General features: G+C 51.9%; 5 protein-coding genes and 3 non-coding genes across 16 annotated transcripts; 6 read left to right on the top strand and 2 right to left on the bottom strand.

The window, feature by feature from the left end:
- Positions 1-101: 101 nt before the first annotated feature.
- Positions 102-13,428, top strand: LOC133167907 (transcription elongation factor SPT6). 3 transcript variants are annotated; one of them, XM_061299015.1, is made up of 41 exons: positions 102-244; positions 1,020-1,130; positions 1,190-1,351; positions 1,477-1,547; positions 1,625-1,805; positions 1,965-2,046; positions 2,167-2,422; positions 2,505-2,606; positions 2,682-2,795; positions 2,891-2,980; positions 3,065-3,207; positions 3,285-3,430; positions 3,491-3,598; positions 3,681-3,961; positions 4,030-4,184; positions 4,251-4,446; positions 4,526-4,665; positions 4,753-4,870; positions 4,951-5,027; positions 5,116-5,251; positions 5,324-5,461; positions 5,566-5,733; positions 5,811-5,938; positions 6,010-6,217; positions 6,295-6,442; positions 6,542-6,684; positions 6,765-6,905; positions 6,968-7,163; positions 7,237-7,382; positions 7,444-7,536; positions 7,633-7,746; positions 7,870-7,994; positions 8,070-8,182; positions 8,264-8,347; positions 8,420-8,601; positions 8,696-8,913; positions 8,998-12,451; positions 12,537-12,604; positions 12,791-12,841; positions 13,038-13,087; positions 13,303-13,428. In XM_061299015.1, the coding sequence occupies exons 2-37, from the start codon at positions 1,031-1,033 to the stop codon at positions 9,203-9,205; spliced, it is 5,211 nt and encodes a 1,736-aa protein (XP_061154999.1). In that variant the 5' UTR covers positions 102-244; positions 1,020-1,030; the 3' UTR covers positions 9,206-12,451; positions 12,537-12,604; positions 12,791-12,841; positions 13,038-13,087; positions 13,303-13,428. The 3 variants fall into 3 exon arrangements, with proteins under 3 accessions (XP_061154999.1, XP_061154997.1, XP_061154998.1); XM_061299013.1 differs by having other exon boundaries at positions 13,298-13,428; XM_061299014.1 differs by lacking the exon at positions 102-244 and adding an exon at positions 256-802 and having other exon boundaries at positions 13,298-13,428.
- On the bottom strand, positions 9,803-11,727 carry LOC133167953 (ras-related protein Rab-34-like). Of its 7 annotated transcripts, XM_061299134.1 has the most exons (9): positions 11,592-11,722; positions 11,359-11,450; positions 11,093-11,158; positions 10,833-10,934; positions 10,678-10,742; positions 10,551-10,602; positions 10,326-10,407; positions 10,161-10,251; positions 9,803-10,088 (listed from the first exon to the last, which is right to left on the bottom strand). In XM_061299134.1, the coding sequence occupies exons 1-9, from the start codon at positions 11,637-11,639 to the stop codon at positions 9,865-9,867; spliced, it is 822 nt and encodes a 273-aa protein (XP_061155118.1). In that variant the 5' UTR covers positions 11,640-11,722; the 3' UTR covers positions 9,803-9,864. The 7 variants fall into 7 exon arrangements, with proteins under 7 accessions (XP_061155118.1, XP_061155117.1, XP_061155114.1 ...); XM_061299133.1 differs by having other exon boundaries at positions 10,551-10,742; positions 11,359-11,399; positions 11,592-11,727; XM_061299130.1 differs by having other exon boundaries at positions 10,551-10,742.
- On the top strand, positions 12,640-12,720 carry LOC133168682 (small nucleolar RNA SNORD49). Its single transcript, XR_009718288.1, has one exon. It is a non-coding gene; the product is annotated as a small nucleolar RNA SNORD49 (small nucleolar RNA).
- LOC133168683 (small nucleolar RNA SNORD65) lies at positions 12,887-12,957 on the top strand. Its single transcript, XR_009718289.1, has one exon. It is a non-coding gene; the product is annotated as a small nucleolar RNA SNORD65 (small nucleolar RNA).
- On the top strand, positions 13,160-13,232 carry LOC133168684 (small nucleolar RNA SNORD65). The gene has a single exon (XR_009718290.1). It is a non-coding gene; the product is annotated as a small nucleolar RNA SNORD65 (small nucleolar RNA).
- A 1-nt stretch (position 13,429) lies between the features above and the next one.
- nsrp1 (nuclear speckle splicing regulatory protein 1) lies at positions 13,430-15,423 on the bottom strand. The gene is made up of 7 exons (XM_061299116.1): positions 15,280-15,423; positions 14,953-15,040; positions 14,803-14,859; positions 14,594-14,722; positions 14,317-14,524; positions 14,106-14,208; positions 13,430-14,018 (listed from the first exon to the last, which is right to left on the bottom strand). The coding sequence occupies exons 1-7, from the start codon at positions 15,387-15,389 to the stop codon at positions 13,487-13,489; spliced, it is 1,227 nt and encodes a 408-aa protein (XP_061155100.1). The 5' UTR covers positions 15,390-15,423; the 3' UTR covers positions 13,430-13,486.
- Positions 15,424-15,850: 427 nt separating this feature from the next.
- On the top strand, positions 15,851-22,254 carry ssh2b (slingshot protein phosphatase 2b). Its single transcript, XM_061299026.1, has 15 exons — positions 15,851-16,150; positions 17,132-17,175; positions 17,593-17,705; positions 17,820-17,884; positions 17,955-18,073; positions 18,144-18,209; positions 18,281-18,346; positions 18,424-18,618; positions 18,688-18,781; positions 18,856-18,984; positions 19,103-19,149; positions 19,210-19,356; positions 19,421-19,621; positions 19,684-20,437; positions 20,516-22,254. The coding sequence occupies exons 1-15, from the start codon at positions 16,088-16,090 to the stop codon at positions 21,521-21,523; spliced, it is 3,111 nt and encodes a 1,036-aa protein (XP_061155010.1). The 5' UTR covers positions 15,851-16,087; the 3' UTR covers positions 21,524-22,254.
- Positions 22,255-22,565: 311 nt separating this feature from the next.
- Positions 22,566-27,058, top strand: coro6 (coronin 6). Its single transcript, XM_061299093.1, has 11 exons — positions 22,566-22,687; positions 23,245-23,444; positions 23,743-23,865; positions 23,930-24,059; positions 24,121-24,299; positions 24,367-24,486; positions 24,555-24,659; positions 24,724-24,869; positions 24,942-24,999; positions 25,064-25,291; positions 25,541-27,058. Exons 2-11 carry the CDS (start codon positions 23,247-23,249, stop codon positions 25,661-25,663), a joined length of 1,410 nt encoding a protein of 469 aa, XP_061155077.1. The 5' UTR covers positions 22,566-22,687; positions 23,245-23,246; the 3' UTR covers positions 25,664-27,058.

The following is a 27,058-nucleotide window of genomic DNA, read 5'->3' as shown; positions in this document are numbered from 1 at the left end:
ACAGCGCTCCTGGTGGCGTCGAAGCAGAACTGCACTGGTCGCCCTGCCCGACATTGTTCTGTATGCAATGTGTGGATGAACCAGCAGGAGGCGGTAGCGTGCGGTTGAAAATACGTAATATTTCATTTCCGGCTTTCCGGAAGTCAACACGCTGTCCGCCATTTTTCTCCAAAGCGCACACAAAAACCCAGCGAGCAGGTTTTGCCCTCTTTTACCGAGCTTGTCACGGCAGCGAGACGGACGCGTAAGTCTTGGTTGCACGCTCGTTGTAGGCGTTGTGAAGCTAGCCAACGAGACCTCGACGTTGGCGCGGATGTTGTGCTTGGAGCTCATGCTAATGCTAACTAAGCGCGTTCGGTATTTCACTCGCACTGGAGGCCTCCTTTCTGCGTCTAATTTTTTTTTTTTCTCACGTATCTAAACGTGACATTCTGAGTTCCAACCTGAATTGAGGACCTGAGCGAGTCTAACACACATTTAATTGACATGTTAACTGCTCCTTTTTTAGCTCGCGCTAACTAGCGGCTGCACCATTAAACAAGATTATGCTTTCTTAGTTGCTTTGTACAAACCATCTTAAATAGTTCAGCAAAAACAAACTACTCTTCTAATAATGTCAAGAAATCCACTCGTGATTTTGTCCTAGGGATGAGAACATGCTCGCGTGACGTGTTGATGTTTTCCGCATTGCGACATCAACATAGCGTGCCGCTTCTCTTATTTTTGCCGTGACCGTCAACTCACCCCCGATTTTTACTTTTCCGTGAATCGTGCGAGAACTGCGGGTGCAAATTCTGCGTCGGTGAGTGTGCCAGTCTGTGGCGAAATTCCTTCGCGTCTCCGCTTCAAGGCCGGCATTGTACTGTAATTATTTGTAATTATGAAAGTTTCTGGTTTTCCTCTCAAATCGCATTTTTTCTCAGCCTTGTATCGTCCAGTAGAAGAATCATTCTGCTTTATACAGTGAAATGAGGTTCAACACCCTGTGATCAAATTTTAAATGATGTAATGTGTGACAGGGGCAGCAGTTATGTCGGACTTCATCGAGAGTGAGGCCGAGGAGTCCGAGGAGGAGTTTGAAGAGAAAGAGTTAAAGCCCAAGAAGACACAGAGGTTCATGGAGGATGATGGTGAGACGCGTCCAATGTTGGCCTCGTGTGTGCGGGACACTCATGACATATCCCCACAGACGAGGAGGAAGAAGACAACACTGAGGACCAGGACGAGCGAGGCAACTTGCGTGGGCTCATCGATGATGGCGATGAAGAGGAGGAGACGGGAGGTCAAAAGAGTGCAAGTGGAGGTGATAGCGACTCGGAGGAGGAAGTCCGGCATCGCCGCAAGAAGCGAAGTGAGTTTGTTATACTTCGGGAAAGGTTTTGAGTGGGAGGAAAGAAAAAATAGCATTAAGATGTTGCCATTATTAAAACGGTAACTCGACGGTAAAGTGTCTTCTGCCACGTTTTCTTTTGACAGATTACAACGACCTGGACGAGGACGATCTGGACCTCATTGAGGAGAACTTGGGTGTGAAAGTCAAGAGGAGGGTTAGCGTCTTTTTGTCCTCGCTCGGTTTCTCGCAAGCTGCCACAAGACTCAACTCGCTGCCGTTTGTACACCTCAGAAGAAGAAATACGACCGCGTAAAAACGCTGGACGATGATGACGACGACGACGACGAGAAGGACCTGATCGCCGACGAGATCTTTCACGGCGATGGAGACGGCGAGCCGGAGGAGGGCGAGCCCGTCCACGAGCCTCTCCAGCAGACAGGCGATGACGAGGAAGGAGAAGACGAGGAGTCGGGTAAAGCACGAATGACCGGTTGCGCAATCAGGTCCTGTTGTGGCCAAAATGGATCAGCAACCCAAGAGAAACAAGACGAACATTATTTCTTGCGGCCACACTGGAGACATGAAGAATGTTGAAATCCAGACATTGTTTTGTCTCTATTGAATTCGACAGATATTGACGACTTTATCGTGGATGATGATGGACAGCCGATCACCAAAAAACGGGGCAAGAAATTTTCCGGCTACACGGATGCGTGAGTGTTCTGCGGCGCGTGGCTGCGACGCGTTAATCCCCGGGAGCCGGAACAAACTTAAGCTCTTTCCAAACGAGCCCATGTCATCTCGCTGAATTACCGTTCTTCGTCTTCCTACAGTGCCCTGCAGGAGGCGCAGGAGATCTTCGGCGGCGACTTTGACTTTGCTGAATTTGACGTCGACGCCTATGACCAGGGCGAGGAGGAGGAAGAGGACCAGGATGAAGAGGGCTGGGACCGGCCCAAGAAGCAGACCAAGAGGCGGCAGGGCCGAAAGAGCATCTTTGAGCTCTACGAGCCCAGTGAGCTGGAGAGCAGTCACATGACCGACCAGGACAACGAGATCCGCACCACCGACATGCCCGAGAGGTTCCAGGTGGACGATGCCTTCGAAAAACAAGCAGTAGCGATCACAATCAGCGCTAACGTGTCCGTGGACGATCTCGTTTACGTGGCAGCTGCGATCGATCGCCGTCAAACCGGCTGAGGACGAGGAGCTGGAGGAGGAAGCGGAGTGGATCTTCAGACACGGCTTCTCCACGCTCACCATTTCCATTCAGGTTTGTGACGCTCTTCTCCCGAAAGCCGCCGGCGGTCTTGTGCGGTTGAGCCACATGCTCGTCGTCCGCTAACAGGAGAGCGCCGATTATTTGGAGCGCGGGACGTCCACCAACTTCAGCCGCCAAGGCCCTAGTACCATCGCCAAAATCAAAGAAGCGCTCAACTTCATGAGGAATCAACAATTTGAGGTTTGTTCGGAGAAGCTGAGTAAGACACGTTGACATGGTAAACACAACAGACACTACTTGAAGCACAAAATAATGTCTCGTGTTTTTTTTTGCAGGTTCCATTTATTGCATTCTACAGAAAAGAGTATGTGGAACCAGAGCTGAACATCAATGACCTGTGGAAGGTGTGGCAGTGGGATGAAAAGGTAACCTAGTTGCACTCTTCAAATCACCTCCGGATCTTCTATGGCCGCCATCTTGGAGTCATGGGCATGTTTTCTCTCCACCAGTGGACTCAGCTGAAGACCCGCAAGCAGAACCTTACGCGACTCTTTCAAAAGATGCAGTCCTACCAGTTTGAGCAGATCTCCGCCGACCCCGATAAACCTTTGGCTGACGGGATACGCCCGCTGGACACGGCCGACATGGAGAGGTGTGTGCCTGTGCGATTGCATCCTCCTGTCTTTGTGGTTTGTAAGCACATGTGTGTTGTTGTTGTTGCCGCCGCAGGCTGAAGGACGTCCAGACGCTGGAAGAGCTCGGTGACGTGTACAACCACTTCCTGCTCTACTACGGCCGAGATATTCCCAAGATGCAGAACGCCGCCAAGGCCAGCAAGAAGAGGCTCCGCAAGATCAATCAAGTCACAGAAGACGGTGGGTGAGAGGTTTTCCAGGGAGGTCAGCCGAGACTTGATTTGTAAGCTCCTTTTGAAGGCGAGGAGGAGGAAGTGGAGGTAGAAGAAGAGGAGGAGCAGAAGGGTCCAGATCTCAAGCTGGCGTCTCGCCGGGACATGTACAGCATCTGCCAAAGCGTGGGCCTCGGTGCGTCTACTTTTCTGGTTTCCTTTGAGATGGTTTTCCCTTTGTGCCAGCTGGCTTCAAGGTCTTTCCTCCTGGATTGCAGACGGCCTGGCCAAAAAGTTCGGCCTGACCCCTGAGCAGTTTGGCGAGAATCTGCGAGACAGCTACCAGCGGCACGAGACGGAGCAGTTCCCCGCCGAGCCCATGGAGCTGGCCAAAGACTACGTGTGCAGCCAGTTCCCTGGCCCGGAGGCCGTTCTGGAGGGCACCCGCTACATGGTGGCCATGCAGATTGCCCGCGAGCCTTTGGTCCGACACGTGCTGCGCCAGACCTTCCAAGAGCGAGCCAAGATCAACATCAAGCCCACCAAGAAGGGCAAAAAGGTCCCACGCGCTGGCACACGCACGCTCTCATGTACGGTTTTAACGTCTTTCGATGTCCGCCCGTGCAGGATGTGGACGAGGCCCACTTTGCCTACTCCTTCAAGTACCTGAAGAACAAGGCGGTGAAGGAGCTCAGCGGGGATCAGTTCCTGAAAATGTGCTTGGCTGAGAACGAGGGCCTGCTCTCCATTGACATCTGCATCGACCTCGTCGGAGTCAAAGGGTAAGAAAAAGCAAGACGCCAAGACGGCGAGCTCTTCTGACCGGCCCGGTCGCGGTCCCTTCCCAGGTACGCAGGCGACCAGACCTACTTTGACGAGATCAAGCAGTTCTACTACCGAGACGAGTTCAGCCATCAGGTGCAGGAGTGGAACCGTCAACGCACCTTGGCCATCGAGAGAGCCCTCAACCAGTTCCTCTACCCTCAGATGGCCAAAGAGCTTAAGAGCAAGCTCATCGCTGAAGCCAAAGAGAGCATCGTACGGGTACGCTGACGTTATTTGAATGATCTCACTCCACGATGTCCTGTGCAAATCTAACGACTTCTTCTTTTTCTTTCCGCAGTCGTGCTGCCGTCGACTGTACAACTGGTTGAAGGTGTCTCCTTACAGGCCAGACCAGCAGTTGGAGGAAGATGACGACCTGATGGACGAGAGTCAGGGCAAAGGCATCAGGGTGCTGGGAGTGGCCTACGCACCCAGCAGGTACACGGTGACTTGCCATGCAGTCAACTCCGGAGGATGGACGTACGACTAGCTTCTCGCCGCAGCGACGTGTTTCCCCTTTGACAGAGACACGCCCGTCTTCTGCGCGCTGATCAATGGCGAAGGCGAGGTGGCGGACTTTCTGCGCCTGCCCTACTTCATGAAGAGGAGGAACGCCTTCAGGGAGGACGAGCGAGAGAAGAAGGTACGTGCGTGCGCGCGCGGCAAGTCCCGTGTGCTCAACGTGCGCGTTTGAGCGTCGCTCACTGGTGTCGTCAACTTCAGGCCAACGACATTGAGAACCTCAAGAGGTTTTTGTCCAGCAAGAAGCCTCACGTGGTCGCCGTGGCTGGTGAAAACCGGTAAGACCTTTTTCTCTCTCTCTTACTTCTCAATAGTGGTGGTCTGCATTTCAACGAGGACCTTTTTGTGACCATGTGATGCATGCAGGGACGCTCAGATGATCATAGAGGACATCAAGAGGACCATCAGCGAGCTGGAGCAGGAGTCGTCGCTGCCCTCCGTCGGCGTGGAGCTGGTCGACAACGAGCTGGGCACGCTCTACATGAACAGCAAAAAGTCCGAGGTTAGCCGTCCCGCCCGGGCCTTGGCGGCAGTTTGGGTTCCCGTTTGACACACCCCCTGCGGTCCCACGCAGACGGACTTTCGGGATTACCCACCATTGCTGCGCCAGGCCGTGTCCATTGCCAGGAAGATTCAAGATCCTCTGGTGGAGTACGCACAGGTCTGCAGCTCTGACGAAGACATCATCTGCCTCAAGTTGCATCCCCTGCAGGTGAGGCGGGGGTCCCGTGCGCTGGGAGGTCCTGTGATGCTGCACAAAATAGATCATATGGCAACAATCAACGCCGTTGGTTAAAAAGTCCGCTCGGATTTCAGGAACACGTGGTAAAGGAGGACCTCCTCTCTGCCCTCTATTGCGAGTTCATCAATCGGGTCAACGAGGTGGGCGTGGATGTGAACCGGGCCATTGCGCACCCTCACACTCAGAGTCTGGTCCAGTACGTGTGCGGTCTTGGCCCGAGGAAGGGCTCGCACTTGATCAAGGTTGGTGTGGGGCTTCTGGGGCTTCTCTGGCCCTCCGCTCTGAGTCGTCCTGACCAGCGTCCTGTTCCTCTGAGCAGATTCTGAAGCAGAACAACACGCGTCTGGAGAACAGAACCCAGCTGGTCACAATGTGTCACATGGGGCCAAAGGTCTTCATCAACTGTGCGGGTTTCATCAAGATCGACACGGCGTCGCTCGGAGACAGGTCTGCTCTGTGATCCCAGTCGTCACGCCGCCTAAGTCTTCTGCGCGACTCATCGCCGTTTACTTCTGCAGCACCGACTCCTACATCGAGGTCCTGGATGGTTCTCGCGTCCACCCCGAGACGTACGAGTGGGCTCGCAAGATGGCCGTGGATGCGCTAGAGTACGACGAGTCCGCCGAGGACGCCAACCCGGCCGGCGCCCTGGAAGAGATCTTGGAGAACCCCGAAAGGCTCAAAGATCTCGACCTGGACGCCTTTGCCGAGGAGCTGGAGAGACAGGTCGGTGCTCGCTTCTCGGCCGGCCTGCGGGCGCCCCGGACGGCGGCCCTTCCTCACGTCCTCTCTCTCGTCTGCAGGGTTACGGCAACAAGGGCATCACGCTGTATGACATCAGAGCTGAGCTGAGCTGCAGGTACAAAGACCTGCGGGTCCCCTACAGAGTCCCCAACACAGAGGAAGTCTTCAACCTGCTCACCAAGGAAACGCCAGAGACCTTCTACATTGGTGAGATAAGAATCAACTTGCTTCCACCAGACGCCACACCACATGTGAAATGAGTGTCATTCGGTGATGTTTCTCCTGATGTCATGCTTTGTGCTCCAGGTAAGCTGATCACCAGCGTGGTGACCGGCATCGCTCACCGGCGCCCCCAGGGGGAGAGCTATGATCAGGCCATCCGTAATGACGCCACCGGCCTGTGGCAGTGTCCCTTCTGCCAGCAAGACAACTTCCCCGAGCTCAGCGAGGTACTATCGGGGATCTCTTCGCCTGACTTGTCGGAAAAACACTTCCTTGCTCTCTGATCTCACCGTGTGTGTATCTGCAGGTGTGGAACCACTTCGATAGTGGCTCCTGTCCCGGGCAGGCCATCGGGGTGCGGTCGAGACTGGACAACGGCGTGCAGGGATTTATTCCCACCAAGTTCCTGAGCGACAAAGTGGTGAAACACCCCGAGGAGAGAGTGAAGGTGAGATGTTTGTTTCCGCCTGCTTCTTGTGTCAGCGCTCACAATTGCGGCTCCTCCTTCAGGTGGGCATGACGGTTCACTGTCGCATCATGAAGATCGACATCGAGAAGTTCAGCGTGGACCTCACGTGTCGCACCTCCGACCTCTCGGACAAGGCCAACGAGTGGAAGCTTCCCAAAGACACCTACTACGACTTTGACGCCGAATCCGAAGATCTCAAGCTGGAGGAGGAGCTGAAGAAGAAACAGCAGCGCACGCGTCAGTTGGCAGAAGAGAGCTTTGGTCTCGGCCGTGTCTGAGCTGAACTAACTCTCCGGCTTCCTCTCCGCAGCGTACATCAAGCGCGTCATCGCTCACCCCAACTTCCACAACATCAGCTTCAACCAGGCCGAGAAGATGATGGAGTCCCTGGACCAGGGAGACCTGATCATCAGGCCCAGCAGCAAGGGCGAGAACCACCTCACTGTCACCTGGAAGGTAAGAAGAAGGAGTAGGAGACGCTCGAACACTCCCAAACCTCTCTTCAAACTTTTGCCAGGTGGCTGACGGCATCTACCAGCACGTGGATGTGAGAGAGGAAGGCAAAGAGAACGCCTTCAGCTTAGGACACACGCTCTGGATCAATAATGAGGTAGGCTGACATGAGGAGAATCTCATCTCAATTTACGACTTCATCGGTGGAGCCTTGTGTTGGTTGTTTTTCTAATGAGCGACTGGATTCTTGCAGGAATTTGAAGACCTGGATGAAATCACAGCGCGCTTCATTCAACCCATGGCGTCGTTCGCTCGGGACCTGCTGAGCCACAAATACTTTCAAGATTGTAACAGCGGAAGCAAGGAGGCGAGTTGTGTTGGCGTTTCACATTGTGGAAAAAAATAAATAGAAGATGTCTGCCACTCTGTGTAAACGTGACCATTGATGTACTCGTAGTCATGAGCTGCTCTTGCGTTGTGTTGGTGACAGAAAATGGAGGAGCTGCTGGTCAGGACCAAAAGGGAGAAGCCCACCTTCATTCCGTATTTTGTGTCTGCGTGTAAAGCATTGCCTGGAAAGTTCCTGCTAGGCTACCAACCTCGAGGAAAGCCACGGTCGGTGATCATCTCGACAAGACATTTCTCAATTGGTCAGAGTCACTTAACACGCCATTCTCGGCCTGTCCACAGGGTGGAGTACGTGACCATCACCCCGGATGGCTTCAGGTACCGCTCGCAGATCTTTCCCTCAGTCAACGGATTGTTCCGCTGGTTCAAGGACCACTACCAGGAGCCTGTACCAGGTATTGTGATGAGCGTTTTACTCTCAGCAGAGGACACACAGTTGAATTGGCAAGGTCTTACTATCATGTTCTCTCGCCAAGGCATCACACCCACAAACAGCAACAGCAGCCGCACACGCACGCCAGCCTCCCTCAACGCCACGCCGGCCAACATCAACATTGCCGGTGAGTCCCGTCACCTTCCTCGCCGCGTCTCGGCCAGCTCGTCGTCAACCCAGTGGCACTTTCTCTCCGCAGACCTGACGCGAGCCGTTAACTCGCTCCCGCGAAACATGACCTCGCAGATGTTCAACGCCATCGCCGCCGTCACCGGCCAGGGCCAGAACCAGAACCCCAACTCCACACCGGCCCAGTGGGGATCCAGCCAATACGGATACGGAGGCAGCACTGGAGGAGGCGGCAGCTCCTCGGCTTATCACGTCAGTGAGGCCACCCGGTCTTTGTGTGTATGTGTGTGTGTGTGTGTGTGTATGTCAACTGACGTCTCCGTCCTTGGTCCATCCGCCTACGCAGGTGTTTGCCACGCCCCAGCAGCCAATAGCCACACCCTTGATGACACCAAGCTACTCATTCACTACGCCCAGCCAGCAGAACATGGGCACGCCACAGTACCCGGGCTCCACCCCCCAGTCCACGCACGCGCACCACAACCACCACGGTCACGGGTCGGGCACGCCGGGCTCAACCGTGTCGTCGTCACGGGGCCGGACTCCTCAGCAGCAGCAGCCAAAGTGAGTCACTCGGGGACAATGGGAAACCAGCGTCTTCCGTACGGTTGGCGCTTAACCTAACTCTTTCTCTCCTTCCGTCTGCAGGCCAAGCGGCAGCGGAAGCGGCGGCGGCTCCACGGCCGCAGTGGACTGGGGCAAGATGGCCGAGCAGTGGCTGAAAGAGAAAGAGGCCGAAGGTCGGAAGAAGACTCCGAGAATGACCCCGCGACCTTCGCCCAGCCCCATGATCGAGAGCACCCCCATGTCCATCGCCGGGGACGCCACGCCCCTGCTGGACGAGATGGACCGGTAGGGCGCCCGGACGGGGGTTGGCGTTACCATGTGACCCCGCTTCCCCCCATCCGCTACCGCGAGTCGTCGTCTCGCGCCACGACGCCACGCCCACACAGTGTTCTCTGCGTGTACAAAATGGACCTGCTGTCAGGAGGGCTGCCCCGTCGGTTTGCCCCGCTTTTAGTTAGGGATGAGGGGGCAGGGCCCACCACAGCCAGAAAACATCTGCGCTCGTGATAGACGGCTCTCGGCCGCACCCACCGGGCGAGCGACCCTCTGTATAGAACAAATAAAGACAACTGGGGTTTTTTTTTTTTCTCCCTGGTGGACTCTTCTAAGACTCGGGAGGCTTGTGACTTATTTGTCCCGAAGGTGGAAAATGGGCTCCAGTGTCACGTCAAGGACCATCGCATACTCATCTTTGCGCATCCTAAAATCCCATGAGTGTCTCTTGAAAGTTGAGTTGTAAAAGAAGCTCAAGCTCGTCCCGCAAACAAGCATTCCTTTATTTGCCCGGCAGAAAGGAGGCGTGATGTCATGACTGTCATGGGATGTCCGATTAGTCACGCTGCAGCACATGACGCGTGCGCAAAGCCAACAAGACACACGCGGGAAACACTTTTGACAAGTTTTTATTGAAAGCCCAACTCTTCGCTGTTGTGCCTCTGCTCTGTCCTCTCACGTCAACAGCAGTTGGCCTTCCTCCCGCGTTTGTCCTTCGGGCCTCTCGTGATCTCTGGCGACAAACCACGTCAGTACAGGAGTAGAAGAAAGCCGTCGTGCCAGCGACTCACTGATGACGTCGGCCCCGTCCCTCGCCGCGCTTTTCTCCAGCTCGGCCAGGACGTTGGCCTCGAAGGTCAAAGAGGCCACGCGGAGGAAAAAGTCTCTCACGCCGTCTCCTGTGGCCAACATGGAATCAAGTTGAATGTCACGTTGACGCTTCGGAAGGTTTCAACTACAATACGTCGCACCCGACTTGGCCGACACGGCCCAGTACTCTGCCCGGATCTCCTCCGACATTCGGACGGCTTCCTCTTCAACCTGACCCAGCTGCTCTGGAGACTGACAAGGAGAAAAAAAACATCACTTGAGGACACTGAATGGGTTGTGTGAAAAGTTGCTTCATCTTCACCCACGCTGAGGTCCTTCTTGGTGCCCACGAGGAAGAGAAGAACACTGGATGGGTCGTTCTCCTTCATGGCGTCCTCCAACCACTCCCTGCACGCGCACACAAACTTGTTTTCTGTAGTCAGGACAGAATTAAAGGCACCTTGCCTTTGTCCCTCTCCTTGATGCTCCCTCACTTTTTTTCCCGTCGACTTAACTATAGACACCTACATCAACAATCATGTTCCTCTCACCTGGCGTGGTCTAAGGAGTTTGCTCTGCTCAAGTCGAACACCACAATGATGGCTGTGGGTGCAACACACACATACACAAAAGAACATGTTGGGTTTGGAGATGAAGACGGCGAGGAGCCTTCCTGACCTTGAGCTCCTCTGTAGTATGTGGAGGCAATACACTTGAAGCGTTCCTGGCCCGCCGTGTCCCATCTGTAATGCATGGTGCCAGTTTTCTAAGAGGTCCCTCAAGGCTCCATACTCTGCCCTTTCCTATTCATTGATGGTACACGACATACTCACAGCTGCAGGCTGAAGGGGACGCCGAGTACCTGGAAACGTTCCATGTCAAAATCCACACCGATGGTGGCTTTGTAGTTCTTGTTGAAGGCTCCTCTGGAGAACCTTTCGGGAACATCAGTTTTTAATACTTGCATGCGTGGTGATGAGTCAACAGAAGTGAAATATTTGTTTTTGATTGTGGTGCTGAAGGCCCAGGTGCCAAATGAAACTCCCATCAGTATTGCTGACGTACAGTGTGGAATTGTGGAACGGCTTCTTACCTGCTGACCAGACAGGTTTTCCCGACCGAGACGTCGCCCACCACGATAACTTTGGCGACATTGAAGCTGCAAAAGAGCAGGATGGACGTGAAAGGCGGAAACGTCACCAAGTTCATTTCAGAACTTCTTTTATCTTCCAAACAAAAAAATTTTTGGGCCACACACTGCAAGTCTTGGCATCCACTTACCTTTCAAGAGATGAAAACATGGATGATCAAATGGCAGATGTGCAAGCATTTAACAGCTCTCGTGACCTTTAACCTTACCTGACGGTATCTTCCCTCAGCGTCTGACATGCGGCCTTCACCTGAGGATGGAAAACCTCTTTGGTCTGCAGCGCCGCATTGGGACTGAAACACTGACGTGACATCACGCCACGCCAAAATCAATGATCGGAATCACAATTGTGTCACGTTACTGTTATTACGTCGTTGTAACATTATTGCTAGTGCATTGTTGCATTTTTAGTTTTGCTGTTATTACATTGTGCGCTTGTCACCTTGGGCATGTGTGTTATGATTCTGTCGCTCTTGGGTGGAGGCAACATGACGTGACAGTGGATCCACCTGCAAACTTCTGCACGTCCACGCAGGTGTCCAGGTGGCCACTGCAGGTCACTTTACTCAAATACTAAATCAAACGACATTTTTTTTTAGTTGCAAAGTTTGACAATGAGCGACCATTCTGAGGTTCGGGGTTCAGTGTTGTGATCCCTGACCCCCACCAAACCTCTTCCTATGGAGACCCCCCCCCCCCTTTCTCCTCAATTGCCTAAAGTCAACTTGACATAAATCATTTTTCAGGACGATCTTGTTGAGCAATGTAAGCAGCAATGAACACAAAGCACAAGAAAATGGATGATAAAAAAAGAAAAAGTTTACCTGAAGGCTGTAGCTATCGGTCGCTGAGGAAGAAGATAAAAAGTGATGTTTGCGGAGAAAACTAAACCGGAGCAGCTGACGGCACAAAATCGAGTCAGCAGACTTCCCTCGCAATCAAATCAATTCACTCCTTGCAGGAAGGCAGCAAACAGCGCCGCCGTGTGGATGGGGCATGTACCAGCACATCGATGAGGGGGCGTTCTGTACTGGTGACGTCATATACATGCGACATTCTGGCTATTAAATAAGCACAGTTGTCGCGCTTTTGGTCTTTCTTGCTTGACTTGTGTAGGTACCCAGTCATGCTGGTTAAAAGGAAAGATGACGGGCGAAAGAAGAAAAAAAAATGCGAGCAAATAACTCCCACTGACTTGTAAATGTTAGTGCAATTGATTGTGCGAGTCAAATGTTGAATTTGGCTTGGCGAAGTTGAACATGTTGACCGCGTGGACTCGACGATGGAAAACGTGACATCATGGTGAGCTTTTGCTCTCGTCATCTCAAAATAAGATAGCGAAACTTTGTATGCATACGTATGGATAAAAGAAATGGCATGTTTTCAGGTGGGCGTCAGATCGTGAAATGTCGCCTTGCTTGGCGTTTTTGCCTTCCAAATGATGGAAGTCAAGAGGTGAGCGTTTTCTCCTCTTGAATTCAAATGAACGTGGCAATGATGAAAGTTGTGAATAGGAAGTGCCGTCCGATGCGAGAACTGACGATGTTTTTTTTAAAATCACGGTTCTGAGTCGCCATGGTAACACTTTATACGTGCTGTCAATCATAATTATACATGACAAAAGTATTTACTTCTCAACAGGTCACGTGTCCAGATGAACGTTATATGAAATCGTATGTCTTGGCTGGAAAGGTATTAAAACATTTATTTTCATATATTGATATATTTATTAACCTGATGTGATGAAATAACAACTGAAACAGCTGGAATTACCGACAGATGTTTAGTGGTGACTCAGTTTTCTGAACTTTGAAACAATGGAATGTTGTGCACACTTGATGTAGAGGCTGTGAAGATTTGAGTTTTTTTATTTTTTTATTTTCTTTAGTTTCCCGAAGATTGAAAGTCCACTCCGCTTTTGCTGCTGAAGTCCTGCAAGTAAGTAGCTCACATTTGATGCCAGAGTAAATGACATTAGATGGAGACTTTAGATCTAACTAGCTTGGCGTGTTGTGATGAAATTCAAAGTGAAAAAGCTGGAATTACCGTCAGATGCTCAGTGGTGATATTCACTTTTCTGAACACAAACTGGCTTAACAGGTTGTCAGACTGCAATATTTCATGGCAGTAATTGTGACTTTTCCCCAGTGCAGGTTGACTGAGTCGTTGGCTTCAGTGCCAATTAGTGATGGAGAAGCCGAGCCTTGGATGAAGCTTTTTTTTTTTTTGCAACATGTGTTGTCTGATCTTGTAACTGAATAAAAACCAGTGGAAATCAAGTTTTCTTTTTGACTTTGCCTCTTTATTTATATTTTCTGCAGTTAATAATCTGTTGTGTCAGTCTTCTTCCCGCTCAATGTAGCTCTTGGAGGTCGAGCGAGCCATCTGGCGAGCGAGGTATCGATCCCTGGCCGAGCTCAACGTCTGCTCATTGGAACGCTTTGCAAACTTATTGACCTTGGTCTCCTCTGTTTGGCCTTCCTTCTCACCTTCTTCCTTCTCACCTTCATCCTTTTCTTCTCCAGCTGCTTCGCCTTTATCTTTCCCCTGCACCTCTTCCTCTCGCCCTTTATCTTCCTCAGACTTCCTCCTGTCACCTTTTTCCCTCGGCTCATCTCGACGTCTGTGACTTTGGCCGTCTTTGTCGCGGTCTCTCCTCCCGCTGCGTTGCTCATCCTTCTCTGGCTCTTTCTTCCTCTCCCGCTCGTCGTCACTACCGGAGGCTGGTGACCTGCGTCTATAATGGCGTTTGGAATGCGAGGAGGAGCTCTTGCTGTGCTTTTCCTCATGTGGTTCTCCGTCAGTTGGTGTGATTTCATGACTCGTTTGAGATGTTTCTAGGATCCCTCCATCTTCTGACTTTAGACTTCTATGCAAGACCCCACATAAAATTGTGTGTATTTATAAATATATATAATGTATTAAAAAAAAATTGTGTTTCGGAAGAAACGCCTACTTGTTAGCCGAGCGATCCGGGATGGCTTCCTCTCCTACAGTCTGGTTGAGAAGATGTCTGTAGAAACCACTAAGATCGTTTTGTTTCCTCACGTCCAAAGCGGCTGGTGAGACAAAAATGTACTTCCTTAATCAAGGTGCCATATTTATTTTGGACACATTTTGTTATGCATTAGCGGGTTGAGAGTGGAGACTGTGTGACTGGGCCTCACCTTCAATAGCAGCCTCATGCTTTGCACGCTCCTCTTCCTCCTTCTGCTCCTGCAGCTTGAGTTTGTAGGCCGTCGTGACGTAGGCCTCCTTGTCAGCAAACTGGTTGCCCTCCGCTTCACGCTCCTTCTGGATCTTCCGCTCCTCTCGGCGCTCCTGCTCCTTCTTGCGGCTGTCCACCGCCTTCATCAGCTGATGGATATACTTAGGCTGCAAGTTCAAAATTTTTTTTTACTTTCTGGAGTACCAAAAAAAAGGTTGGTTTGGGCAACTAAATACCTTCTTCGCTGGTCCTGACAAAACCTTTTTACTGGTTTCCAGTCTCTGCTTTTGAATGTCATCATACACGGCATCGTAGTCATAGACGGTGCTGTCCTCCTCCAGGGCCTTCTTCATCTCCAGCTGAGTCTGCACGCACACACACATAGATAGCCATCTTATTTATCACATCCCAAGCTAAGAAAGCCCTGAGTTGGTCTTGGCCTCACCTGCCTCATCGTCTTTTTCTTGGCTGCTTCTTTTTGAAGACTCTCACCAACAGATGTCTGATTCAATACAAGCATTCATTTGAATTGTGTTTTAAAATGAAAATATGGTGCATTCAAAGTAACCATTTGTGGATGGATTGATTGCATCACCTCATCATCGGAGTCATCCCCAAACACACACAGTTTCTGGAGACGTGTTGCCTTCAAGGATTTCTTCTGAGGCAGGATGAGCCCGTACCTGAGTGAGTACAAAAGTCACAGTTGATTTGTAAACACAATGAAGGCTAGTGCACCTCTTTGCAATCTCCATTTTGCACGTCGTTAGCTCGATTAGCAACAGGGGCAGTAAATTATATCGAAGCTGCTTCACCACAAAAAAAGTAAAGAACAGTAAATCATGTTAAATCTTCAATTTATTTTTTTTATAAAGCCTAAACTACCCAAATCGTCTACTTGCGTGTGTTAGCTCCCACTTACTGTTTACCAGGGACCGCCATCTTGGTGTGCTCGGGCTCAACGCTTGCGGCAGATTCGACACATTTTAAAATAGTGCCATTAAAAAAAATAGACAAATCAGTTATATACATAATTTAATGAAAAATTGATCGATGGAATATTGAATGGATGGGTGATCTGTTTCCTCGCTATACGATGATCAAAATATTTTTTGACGAAACGCAACTGTTGAAACGGTAGGGTAGTTTTATTGCATTTGTCCACTAGATGGCGACAGTACTACGCACTACGTACATTTACACATACAATATTAATAATAGTAAATACATTAAGAACTGTAATATTAGTACAATAGTAAATTATATACTCTTATAGTTCTATATGCGTTGGAATATATCAATGTATGTGAATATTCTAATTTTGGAGTATTGTGTTCGTGTAATGTACTGTTTTGGAAGTTCATTGTAATTCGTTGTGATTGTTTAGACGCCATCCCTTTGAGTCGTAAATAAAATGCATTCGGTATATTGTAAATGTGCGTGCGTGACGAGGATTTAATAAGAAAGTTGTTTTCGGCGGCCACAAGTGCGCATGCGCGACAGCTCAGCAGACCCAGGCAGCGAGCGGCCGGGCGGGGAGAAAACGTCAAGCAGTCCAACACGCTCCAACAGCAGCCGGACTCCCGAGCGAGCCAGCGCGACCACCACCATGGAGCAGCGAGGGGGGCGATGACAGGAGACGACGACGAGGCTGCCGTCCACCTGCTTCCGTCTCCCGTCGGCCATTGATTATGCTCTCGGTGCTCAGGTGTCGGCGTCCGGCTCGCTGAATGGCGCTGGTGACCGTACAGCGTTCCCCGACCCCCAGCGCCACCTCCAGCCCCTGCGTGTCGGTAAGAACTTGTTCGCCGGCTTCGTGCTAAGATTACTTTATGCACGGAGTTCCCCGTCTTGCGTTTGGACGTTTTTGTTTTCGCGGCTGCCGACCGTCACAATCGAGCTGGCCTTTGTGCTCGTGCGCATGCGCCAGCACGGCAGCTGGTCGCTCCCAAATCTGCTGGCTTGCATAGACAAGTCTATTGAATAGATCGAGACATTGTAAACAAGGCGGTGTGGTTCTGCTTGAAAGGCTAATATGAATATGAACAGCGTGATTGCAGCATGTTTTGCCCTTTATTTGAGGGAGGAGGGGGGGGGGGGGGGTCAAGGCACCTCCGGTCGGTGGAACCGCTTCGACCGGGCCCCAAAGTTACCAGTCCTAATTCTGTCTTGTCTTCATTCCACTTGCGTCGTGTCTTTTAAAATCGAAGGGGTGAACGTGTCATTCGTTTTGTGTTTTCCTCTGCGTTGACGCTCGTTTGGCGTCGCAAAGTCTTTTCGCATGTGTGCCTCCCTCTTCCTGTTTGTCTTGAGCGCGTGCGCGCAGAGCAGGAGAGTGGGTGCTTAGGCGCGTGCACGTCGTCGACGTTCACACGCGCGTTGTCCTCATTTCAAAGTTAGTTTCCTTTCACAAGAAACAATTGCAATATCGTGTAATAAGTTCTGCTCTGGAATGCTGGTGTACTGTTTTGAACAATTAAGTCATTGGTGTTACTCTTCACAACTATGCAGTTACTGAATACAAGTGGACCAGCCCAGACATGAGAAGGATGATGTCAGATCACTTGGATCATTTTAAATAAAAAATAAAATTAAAAAATGGCCTAAGAAATACTCTATTTAAAATAGTTGCTGATTTTAATTATTGATTAATTTTAATTATCATTAAATCTGACACCTCCTGTTACTTGTTATCAATATTGGTGAGGATTTGTGAGTTTATTACCTGGTCGGGGGAAAAAGTGGCAAGTAATGTTCTTCTTTTTTCCATTCAGGAGTCTGGCAGCGGGGAGGATGATCGACGCTCTCAACCTCGCAGGTCAGGCATAAAAAAAGCAAGCAAAAAAAAAACGTGATGGTCAAAGGTCCTTTTCTATTTTGGTGATTGTCTGGAAAGTGATGTGCACACACACGCACACACACACAAACACATCAGTGACAAGAAACAAACGCGCGATCGTTTTGGAATCTCGCTCTTCCTGTTCCACTCCACACGTATACGTAGCTGCTTACTGTCCTCAAAGCCACTGGCACATGCCCGCACACTCCTCAGTTGGGTTCGGTGATGGTGTCGTCTTCTGCGTGGCCAGCAGAGGGCAGCGATGAGTCAGGGGCTCGGGTTGGCATTGGTCTGCCATCTGGCTACTTTGGCTTTGCTGGCTGCAGTGTTTAGAAATTTCCTTTCTTTTTTGTGATGGGATTTAACAATATGACATCCTAATTCTGATGTGTCCAGCATCAGTGAAAGTTTCCTGACCGTGAAAGGGGCGGCGCTTTTCTTGCCTCGGGGAAATGGCTCCTCGTCCTCTTGCGGATCCCGCTTCTCGCAGCTGCGTAGCAAACATGCAGGTGAAGACATGTTCTTATTTGCTTGAGTTGTAAAGTTCTCTTGTCTGATTAGCCATGTAGGCTAACAAGCTAGCTATGTGTGGTCAACTATGACGTTCCTGCCTTTTCCCTTAGGAGACATCCAGCAGCATCTCCAGACCATGTTTACGGTTCTCAGACCAGAGGACAACATCAAACTGGTGTGTATGCAGCACACACAGACCACGCGAGGCTGCGTGTTGGATTTCAGCAATGTGGTTCCCAATCCAGGCGGTGCGACTGGAGAGCGTTCATGCTCTGACGCGCTACATGGTGGTGGTGTCCACCAATGGGCGGCAGGACACAGAGGAGAGCCTGGTCCTCGGGGTGGACTTCAGTCCCGTGGATAGGTAAGTGGTGTGGACGAATCAGCACGCCGTCGCGTGTCGCTTGACTTGCCACATGACCTGTGCTCCTCAGCTCGTGTTCCGTGGGCTTGGTTCTTCCCCTGTGGAGCGACACCATGATCCATCTGGACGGAGACGGGTATGGGCTCACCACCCTTGTCATCCTCAGCGGCATACTCTTCCTCACACTGTCTCTCGCCTTCCCCGCAGAGGCTTCAGCGTGTCCACCGACGGCAGAGTGCACGTGTTCAAGCCCGTTTCCGTGCAGGCCATGTGGTGAGTCTGCGCTCGGCGCCGTGCGGGCGTCCAAAACGTTCCGCTGAGCGCGCCGGCGTTCTGTTGCTTGCCGGCAGGTCGGCGCTTCAGTCGCTGCACAAAGCCTGCGAGGTGGCACGCTGCCACAACTACTTTCCGGGAAGCTTGTTCCTCACCTGGGTCAGTTACTACCAGAGCCGCGTCTCGTCCGACCAGTCCCGCATCAATGAATGGAACGCCATGCGGGACCTGCACTCGCACCGCGCAGACTCCCCCGTCCTCTTCTCGGAAACGTGAGTGCCGGCAGTTGACCGCGGCGGCGACCGATCACGTGACCTCGATGCGCTTGCGTCTGCCTGCAGGCCCACCGAACGCGAAATGACAGAGCGCCAGATCAAGAGCAGTTTGAGGGAGATCATGATGCAGAAAGACCTGGAGAACGTCACCTGTAAGGAGGTGAGTCATGCCGACGTACCAATTTGGCGAAAATGTCCCGGTGGCCTCAAAGTTGCTCTCCCCTTGTGGCGCAGATTCGCACGGCGCTGGAAATGCACATGACGTGCAACCTGCGCGAGTTCAAGGAGTACATCGACAACGAGATGATCGTCATTCTGGGGCAGATGGACAGTCCCACGCAGATCTTTGACCACGTCTTCTTGGTAGGCGCAAATGTGACCGCTCGTCCCGAGTTCACGCGCCGCACCCGCTTTTGTTACGCCACCTGTTGGATTATCGGTGCTTCCTTCCTAATCTGCCAAGTGCTTTTTCTTCTTCCAGGGCTCTGAGTGGAACGCGTCCAATTTGGAGGAGTTGCAGAGCAGCGGGTGAGGAGACAAGTCAGCAGATGACTTTTGAGCAGGCTTTATGTGGAGTCTGTCGCGCAGAGTCCACTACATCCTGAATGTGACGCGGGAGATCGACAACTTCTTCCCGGGTGTCTTCGAGTACCACAACATCCGCGTGTATGACGAGGAAGCCACCGATTTGTTGGCCTACTGGAACGACACCTTCAAGTTCATCACCAGGGCCAAGTAAGTCTGGTGCACGCACGCGGTGGCGCTCAGATGGATTCAGGGCTCACGTTGGCGTTCGCAGGAAGTCTGACACCAAGTGCCTGGTGCACTGCAAGATGGGAGTCAGTCGCTCGGCGGCCACAGTCATCGCCTACGCCATGAAAGAGTACGGCTGGGATCTGAGGAAGGCCTTCGATCACGTCAAGGAGCGCCGAGCCGTCACCAAACCCAACCCGTCCTTCATGAGGCAGCTGGAGGAGTACCAGGGCATCCTTCTGGCCAGGTGAGTCGCGTCCGGCCGATGTTGGGGAAAATCACCCTAAAGGTCATGGTCTTGTGCCGCAGCAAGCAGCGCCACAACAAGCTTTGGCGTTCCCACTCTGACAGCGACCTGTCCGAGCACCACGAGCCTTTGTGCACAGCCTTCACCCAAGCGCACAGCCCGGGCCGCTCGGACGACCAGGCCGCCACTCCTCCCGGACCCTCCGTCAAAGGACTGCTAGAGTCGTCGGGGAGCGGGCCGGCGGTGCGAGGCGCCCGCCGGCCCGTCGTGCCGTCTCGTCCGTTCAGCTCGCCGCCGTGCGATGGCGTGGCGGCGCCCGACGGGCCTGCGTCATCATCGTTCTCCAACGGTCTACGTGAGCCCAAAGAAGAGGAGCGGCATCCGACCGTGTCACTCCTGCCAACAGCTGCCGCTGTGGTCCCTGAGCTGCCTCGCGCAGACGCCGTGACGGTGGCGCAGAGTATCACGCTGGGGCAAGCCCACCCGCCCGCGACCCTGCACCACTTGCCGGCCTCCCCCGACACGCCACCCCCGCTGTCCGTCTCGCCGCCTGAACCGGAGACCTCACAGCGGTGCGGTGGCTCCGCTCCACCGTCGCCTGTCTGGAAATCGGATTGCTCTAACCCGGACGCTTCAGCTGGTGGTGCCCCCGGCGCTGGAGACACCCTCACCTGCGGCTTGTTTGGGCACAGCGACCACATTAACTTCTTCAGTGCCAGGGAGAAGTTCAAATGGATGGCGAGAGACGATGGCGGCACGCCGCGACATTCCCCACCGCCTGCCGACGGCCTGGGAGGAGATGAGTCCAAAAAAAAGGTGCCCATCTGACAAAGCAAGGCGTGCTTGGAGGTTTTCTATCCTCGTGACTCTTTCTTTTTGTTCTCTTTGGCGCAGGTGGCGACTCCCATGCAGGTCATCGGATCAGATCCGGCCATGCAGTCGGATTGGTCCAAGCTAGGCCAATCGGAGACCGGGGGCCAGGAAGTCAGGAAGTCCAAGCTGGGAGTGGAGGTCGGAGATGTTTGTTGTCCGAGCCCGAAGCAGGAAGTGAAGGGCGGACAGGAGGAGGAGGAAGAGGAGGAGGACGGCGACGACGACGACGACGCTCGGCTCTACAGGAATTGGACGCGAGGTTCGGTCCGCCGCGTGACACGCCAGCTGGAGCGTCGGATGAAGCGAGAGTGCCGCGCAGATTGTCGTAGCACCTCGCCCTCCTCGTCCCCGCCCTCACACTCAGGAGGCCCCTCCCTCTCTCAGCAACTCGCTGCCTCACAGGCAATCACAGACCCCGGAGGCAAACGCGCCGCGGGGAACGGTGATGGCGACTGGCTGTCCACCGTCAGCATCCTGCGTCCGGAGACCACGTCGGGACCGGGCTGGGGTGGCGTCATCTTGAGGGAGACTTGGGAAACTTTATGCCAGCTCGGCGCCTTCTTGCAACAGGTGAGCGTAGGCGTGGCTCGAGCCAATCGGAAGCGAGGAGGCGCGCAGAAACGCGTCCGCGAGGCGCAGGCTCGCATCCGCCGGGCCGGCCTCACGCCGCCCTCGCTGATGAAGCGCTCGGCCTCGTTAGCCAAGTTGGGCTGCTTGGAGCTGCTCGCCGACGACCTCACCGAGTGGGAGCTGAGCCACGCCGACTCGGACGCCGCACCGCCGGCAGGCCCCTCCGCGGAGCTGCCCTCGCACGCAGGTGCCGAGGATCTGAAAAAGCAGCGCGTCCGCCACGCTTTCTCCTCAGCCCAACAAATGCCCGGTGCCCCGTCCGAGGCGGAGAGCCCGCACCGGCCTCGACATTCCTTGTCCAGCCCGCCGCTTTTCACCTCCAGGCAGCAGTACGGAAGAAGTCACCCTGTCCGACGCCTCACGAAAAGCACACCCGGCACGCTCTACCACACCATGTAGACGTGTTTGGCAGCACAACAACAGCGCCTCTTGCCTTAAGCGACGTGACCCAAGAGGACGTTTGAAGGTGAAACGATCCCAACTGCGTTAAAGGTGAAAGCAGCGATACATTCCTCCTCCTTCCTCTTCTACTTGATGTTTCAAGATTGCAGCTGATGTTTGCTGGAATGTTTCTGACCCTTCCGCTGTTCTTCCACTTGCCTCATGAATGCGGCCAATCAAGTCAGGTCATAAGGTTGTGCGTCAGGCCAATCAGGAGTTTTTTTTGTTTTTTTTTATTATTATTATTGTTTTGTAGACTTCTCGATGACTCGTACCTCAGTCGCGGTGAGCCGCACACCTGAAATGTTCCGCCTCCCTCATCAAGTGCTGATGCCACACGTGTGTGCACATGATTATTGCACTGGGATGTCATACGTGACTTTTTAAGTCTTTTTACATTTTTTAATACCTTAAATTTGTGAGGTTGTGAAGCACAACATTTTTTTTTTCATTCTTTCTTACATGTGTGCGTGCGTGTGGAGAGCAAAACCTCTGTATGGTCTGTCATACAAGCACTTTATTATTATTTTTTTTTATTTCGCTTTAGTTTCATGTGTTATGAGGTTGCTACTTGCTGGGTCATGTGACAGTAGGAAGAGCTAGTGAGTGAAATTCATTTTTAATTTAAAGCTATCAATGTTCTTTTATATCATGTCCTTCTACTGTGAACATTAAATTGTTAAAATGGATGTCATCAGGCTTATTGCATTATTTTTAAATAATTACACTCTTGAAATATATACATAAAGGATCTTGAAGAAGAACTGCTTGGAAATAGTCCGCGGTTTATGTCACAAGTTCCGAGTGTCTTTTAATATATCGAATATCTAATATCAAACCAATTCAACCTGTCGTCATCATCATCAGCTGTTAGTTGTACCACACCGCTAGCAAGGACCGAACAGTGACGTCACCTTTCTCCGAACTCAAGCTGCTGCTTCCAAAATAGACGGTCATCCATAACCCAAGCACCCCCGCCCCCTGTCCAGCCAGCCCCCCCCCCCTCTTCTTTCGTCGTGTCGGAAGGACACACGCAGTCGCCCCAGCCGGCCCGCGCCAGACAACGCTAAACAAACCAGAACCACAAGCAGTCGGGGTCGAGGGGTCTCCCCAAAACCTGAGGTGAGCTTTCTTTTTGTGCTTGCGCGTGTGTGTGCATTGCAGTCGGTTGACAAAAGTTGTTGTGGACCAAGTTTTGGGGTGACGGGCTAAAAGGAAAGTTTATCTTGAGGTTGCGTTGATGTTGTTAATCTTCGTCAATGTGGGCTCGTACACCGACTTGACAAAGTAGCGTCTTGAATTGACGCCCCCCCTCCTGCTAAAATGCGCGTGGACGTGAACGCACCACAGTGGAAAGACTCGGCCCCGGGACTATTTAGGGCGAAGGACTTGCAGGATGGGGGGCGTGGCCATGCACTATCATGTCTAAATTAGGAAGGGGGCACTCGCTGGTGGGACAAAGAGAGGAGCAACCTCATCACCTGAGGCTTTTCTGCAAACCTGTTGATCTCTTATCTCCACAACTTGGTCTAGTCATCCATCACACTAAATGATCACAAACCAAAAAGCAGGAAGTGGTCACACTACATAGGGGAAAAAAAAAAAAAAAAGCAACAAATGATCAAACAAGCTCCGTTTGTGATGATGCCAACAAAAGTTTGGACCTCCGCCTCCTGCAGCCATGAGTCGCAGCATCGTGCGGCAGAGCAAGTTCCGCCACGTCTTCGGCCAGAGCGTCAAGGCCGACCAGAGCTATGACGACATCCGCGTTTCCAAGGTGACGTGGGACAGTTCCTTCTGCGCTGTCAACCCCAAGTTCCTCGCCGTCATCGTGGAGTCAAGCGGGGGCGGAGCCTTCCTGGTCATCCCCCTCGCAAAGGTCAGTTGAGTCTAATTTATGCCAAAATTGTATAATGTCCCCAAGGTGAACAATATTATAGGGCTGCTTGGACATGGCTAAACGTTGGAGTCACTTCAGGCTATTAATAATTGCCGTTCTCCCCCCACCACCAGGAGGCTCCCACTTCTTCTGCAGTGCCCTTGCAGCACCTCATCACTCACTATAAATAATCTTCTTTCGTGTGTGTGTGTGTGTTAGTAATGTTGCTGCACATCTTCACAACACACAAAGGGAGGAGGAGTCGTGACATTGACTGAGGTTGTTGTGTGTTCTGCAGATGGGTCGCGTAGACAAGAACTACCCTCTGGTCATCGGGCATTCTGGGCCCGTCCTGGATATCGACTGGTGTCCCCATGACGATAACGTGCTGGCCAGTGGCTCGGAGGACTGCACGGCCATGGTAAGCCATTGCGTGGACATCAACAGTGACATGAAAGTGATGGGGTCTTTTGTGCCATGGGCAGGTGTGGCAGATTCCCGATCACTCGCTGATACGCCCCCTCACCGAACCCATCGTGGTACTGGAGGGTCACTCCAAGCGCGTGGGCATTGTCAGCTGGCATCCGACCACGCGCAACATCCTGCTGACTGCGGGTTGGATGCACGCACGAGGCCATCAATGTGGACTGGTTGAAATTAACGGGTCTCTCTGCAGGGAGCGATAACCTGATCATCGTATGGAACGTGGGAACGGGGGAGCCGCTCATGTCCATGGACGACCACCCGGACCTTATCTACAGCATCAGCTGGAACAGGAACGGAAGCTTGTTCTGCACCACCTGCAAGGACCGCCGCCTGCGTGTCTGTGACCCTCGCAAGGCCGACGTGGTGGCGGTGAGTGGTCCGAGTGGAGGCAGGGAGCCGGGCGAGGTTCTTATTAACATGACCCGGTGACCTACAGGAGCGTTTGGCTCCTCACGAGGGCATCCGACCCATGAGAGCCATCTTCACCAGAGACGGGAACATCTTCACCACAGGGTTCACCAGGATGAGCCAGAGGGAGCTCGGACTCTGGGACCCGGTATGTGTCCAAGTACTCATGATTTGTAAAAAGTCCATGACTCAATTGACTTTCTCCATCCTGCTCAGACCAATTTTGAAGAGCCACTCGCACTGCTGGAATTGGACACGAGCAATGGCGTCCTGTTACCGTATTACGACCCGGACGCCAACATGGTGTACTTGTGCGGCAAGGTAACGTGCGTCTCCAGGTAACGTGCACATTCGGGTATGTTGACTCAAGGTGTTACGTGTGCAGGGAGACAGTAGCATCCGCTACTTTGAGATCACCGAGGAGCCACCCTACGTGCACTACCTCAACACCTTCAGCAGTAAAGAGCCGCAACGAGGGATGGGTTTCATGCCCAAGAGGGGCGTGGACGTCAGCAAGTGCGAGATCGCCAGGTGAGGCCGCGTACGCCCGGCGATCGGATTCGAACCGATGGGACGACTCAGACTGCTTGCATTTGCGTTAAGGTTGTACAAGCTGCACGACAAGAAGTGTGAGCCCATCACAATGACCGTTCCCCGAAAAGTAAGTCCTCGCAGATCCCGCCCGCAACGGTCAAACTCGGGCTGACTCAAATGTCGTCGGGCAGTCGGACCTCTTCCAGGACGACCTGTACCCGGACACCGCCGGCCCGGAGCCCGCCATGGAGCCCGATGAGTGGCTGGAGGGCCGCGACCAAGACCCCGTGCTGATATCCATGAAGGAAGGCTACGTGCCGCCAAAGAGCCGTGAGCTCAAAGTGTCCCGGAAGAACCTGCTGGACTCCAGGCCCACCACCCGCCGCAGCATGTCCACGTGCGACGCCGCCAGCCTGCCGGTCAGTTCCTCACTTTGCCAATGATTAGAATAACAAGCAGGAAGGAGAACGTTTCTCTTTGCACCTTCACGCTTCTCGTTTCACAATTTCACTATGGCTATTCTTTGCACCAACCAAGTCGCTGGCCTTCATATTTTCTGACTTGCCTTCTGTGGCTCTCCTCCTCTCCTTGTCTCCCCGTGTTATTTCCTCTTGTTTCTTCTCCTCCTCTCCTTTGTCTCCTTGTTTCCTCTTTCCTGGTGGGTGCAGCCCGAGCTGCTGGGGAGGCTGCTGGAAGAGATTCAGCACCTGAAGGCCACAGTGTTATCTCAAGAGAAGAGAATCTGTGATTTGGAGAACAAACTGTCCCAGTATGCCAATGGGACGGCCTGACGGGGCGCACTCCCGCGGGAGCCGCCCCGACGGGCACTCGCCAAGAAGCTGCAGCGGTGACGCGGCACGGCGCTCCGAGGTAGCGACGTGCCGCGCCACAATCCCCGGTGCGCAACGGACCTCCAGAGTCAAACTCTTTTCAGTGCCTTTGGTCCAAACAGGGACAAGAGTTGAAGGTTTGAGGGACAAATTAAGCTGACATAAAAAAAGGGGACAAACAATTTCCTGCTTGGCTTTGAATTTGAGCCTTGAATTTGTTCAGTCAGTTCAGCTCACAATCCTTCATGAAAACATGTAAATAGACAAAAAAAAGGGGGGGGGGAGTTTTCAATTTGTATCAAAAAAAAAAATATTGGTATTGTTGGTCTTGAACATTTTTCCTCCACAGGTTATTCACAAGTTTTAATGTGGCTTCAGTAGTTATCAGGCACTTTTTCCACAGCTTATTTACTACTGCGATAAACATTTCCATCAAATTAGCCGCATGCTATCGTGGTACATGTAGCGAAGCAGTCCTTGTGTATGTCAAAGTTGTGCATGACTGGAAAAAATATTAATTACGGCCCAAAAAAAAGCAGTTTTCTTAATAATTTTTTTCCACGTCATCTTGAAATTGCCAACATTTGAAGCTGCAGTATTAGATGTAGGCCACTAGAGGGAGACATTTAGCACGATTAAAAATTGCATCGCTGCAATTGGAGACGCTTTTGTACGGAAGAGAATTGTGTTTTTTTTGGAGTAACTCAATCGAATGCTTCATTTAAACGTACTATAATATACTTTTTAACAGTTTAACTTTCATAGCTTGTTAAGCACTCACATTTCCAATCGTCACCCCAACGTTAAAAACTGGTAGACCTCATTTTAAAAGTTAAAAGAATGATCATCATTCTCCACTATTTTGTTCACGGGACTTAATTCTTTCTGGTGAAGGATTAGAAAGCAAGGCCTTCAAAATATTAAGAAAACATGTTGTCTGATGCCCGCGGGGGCTTATATAATGAGCGTGCCACTTTAGTATACTGTTAACTATTCTAACCGCAGAGTAAAGCGACATATCTGCAAACGTCTGCAAGTCAAATGCACTTTTTTCACGACAGACCACAACCCTCATCCACATTTTCAACTTTATTCATGCAATTTTTTTCTTTATTGATCTCTCTTCTTAGCTCCATTTTGACATGACATCAAATGTGTTGTCCATTTATTTCCTAGCTACACTCTTGCGTGTGATTAATGAGCGGTTTTAAGATGCACGCTGGCCAACAGCGTGAGTCACAAAGCAGCTACGGGGTGATGGAGTCGGTAGAGATGTGCCTCTTTATATTCTTTGCCCAAAGTACACAGCTTGTTGTCGTTACGTGAATACGATGAATAAATATGTCATTGATCCAA

This window comes from Syngnathus typhle, linkage group LG15, assembly GCF_033458585.1.
Source record: "Syngnathus typhle isolate RoL2023-S1 ecotype Sweden linkage group LG15, RoL_Styp_1.0, whole genome shotgun sequence".
Classification (NCBI taxonomy): Eukaryota; Metazoa; Chordata; class Actinopteri; order Syngnathiformes; family Syngnathidae; genus Syngnathus; species Syngnathus typhle.
This window is presented reverse-complemented; position numbering and strand designations above follow the sequence as displayed.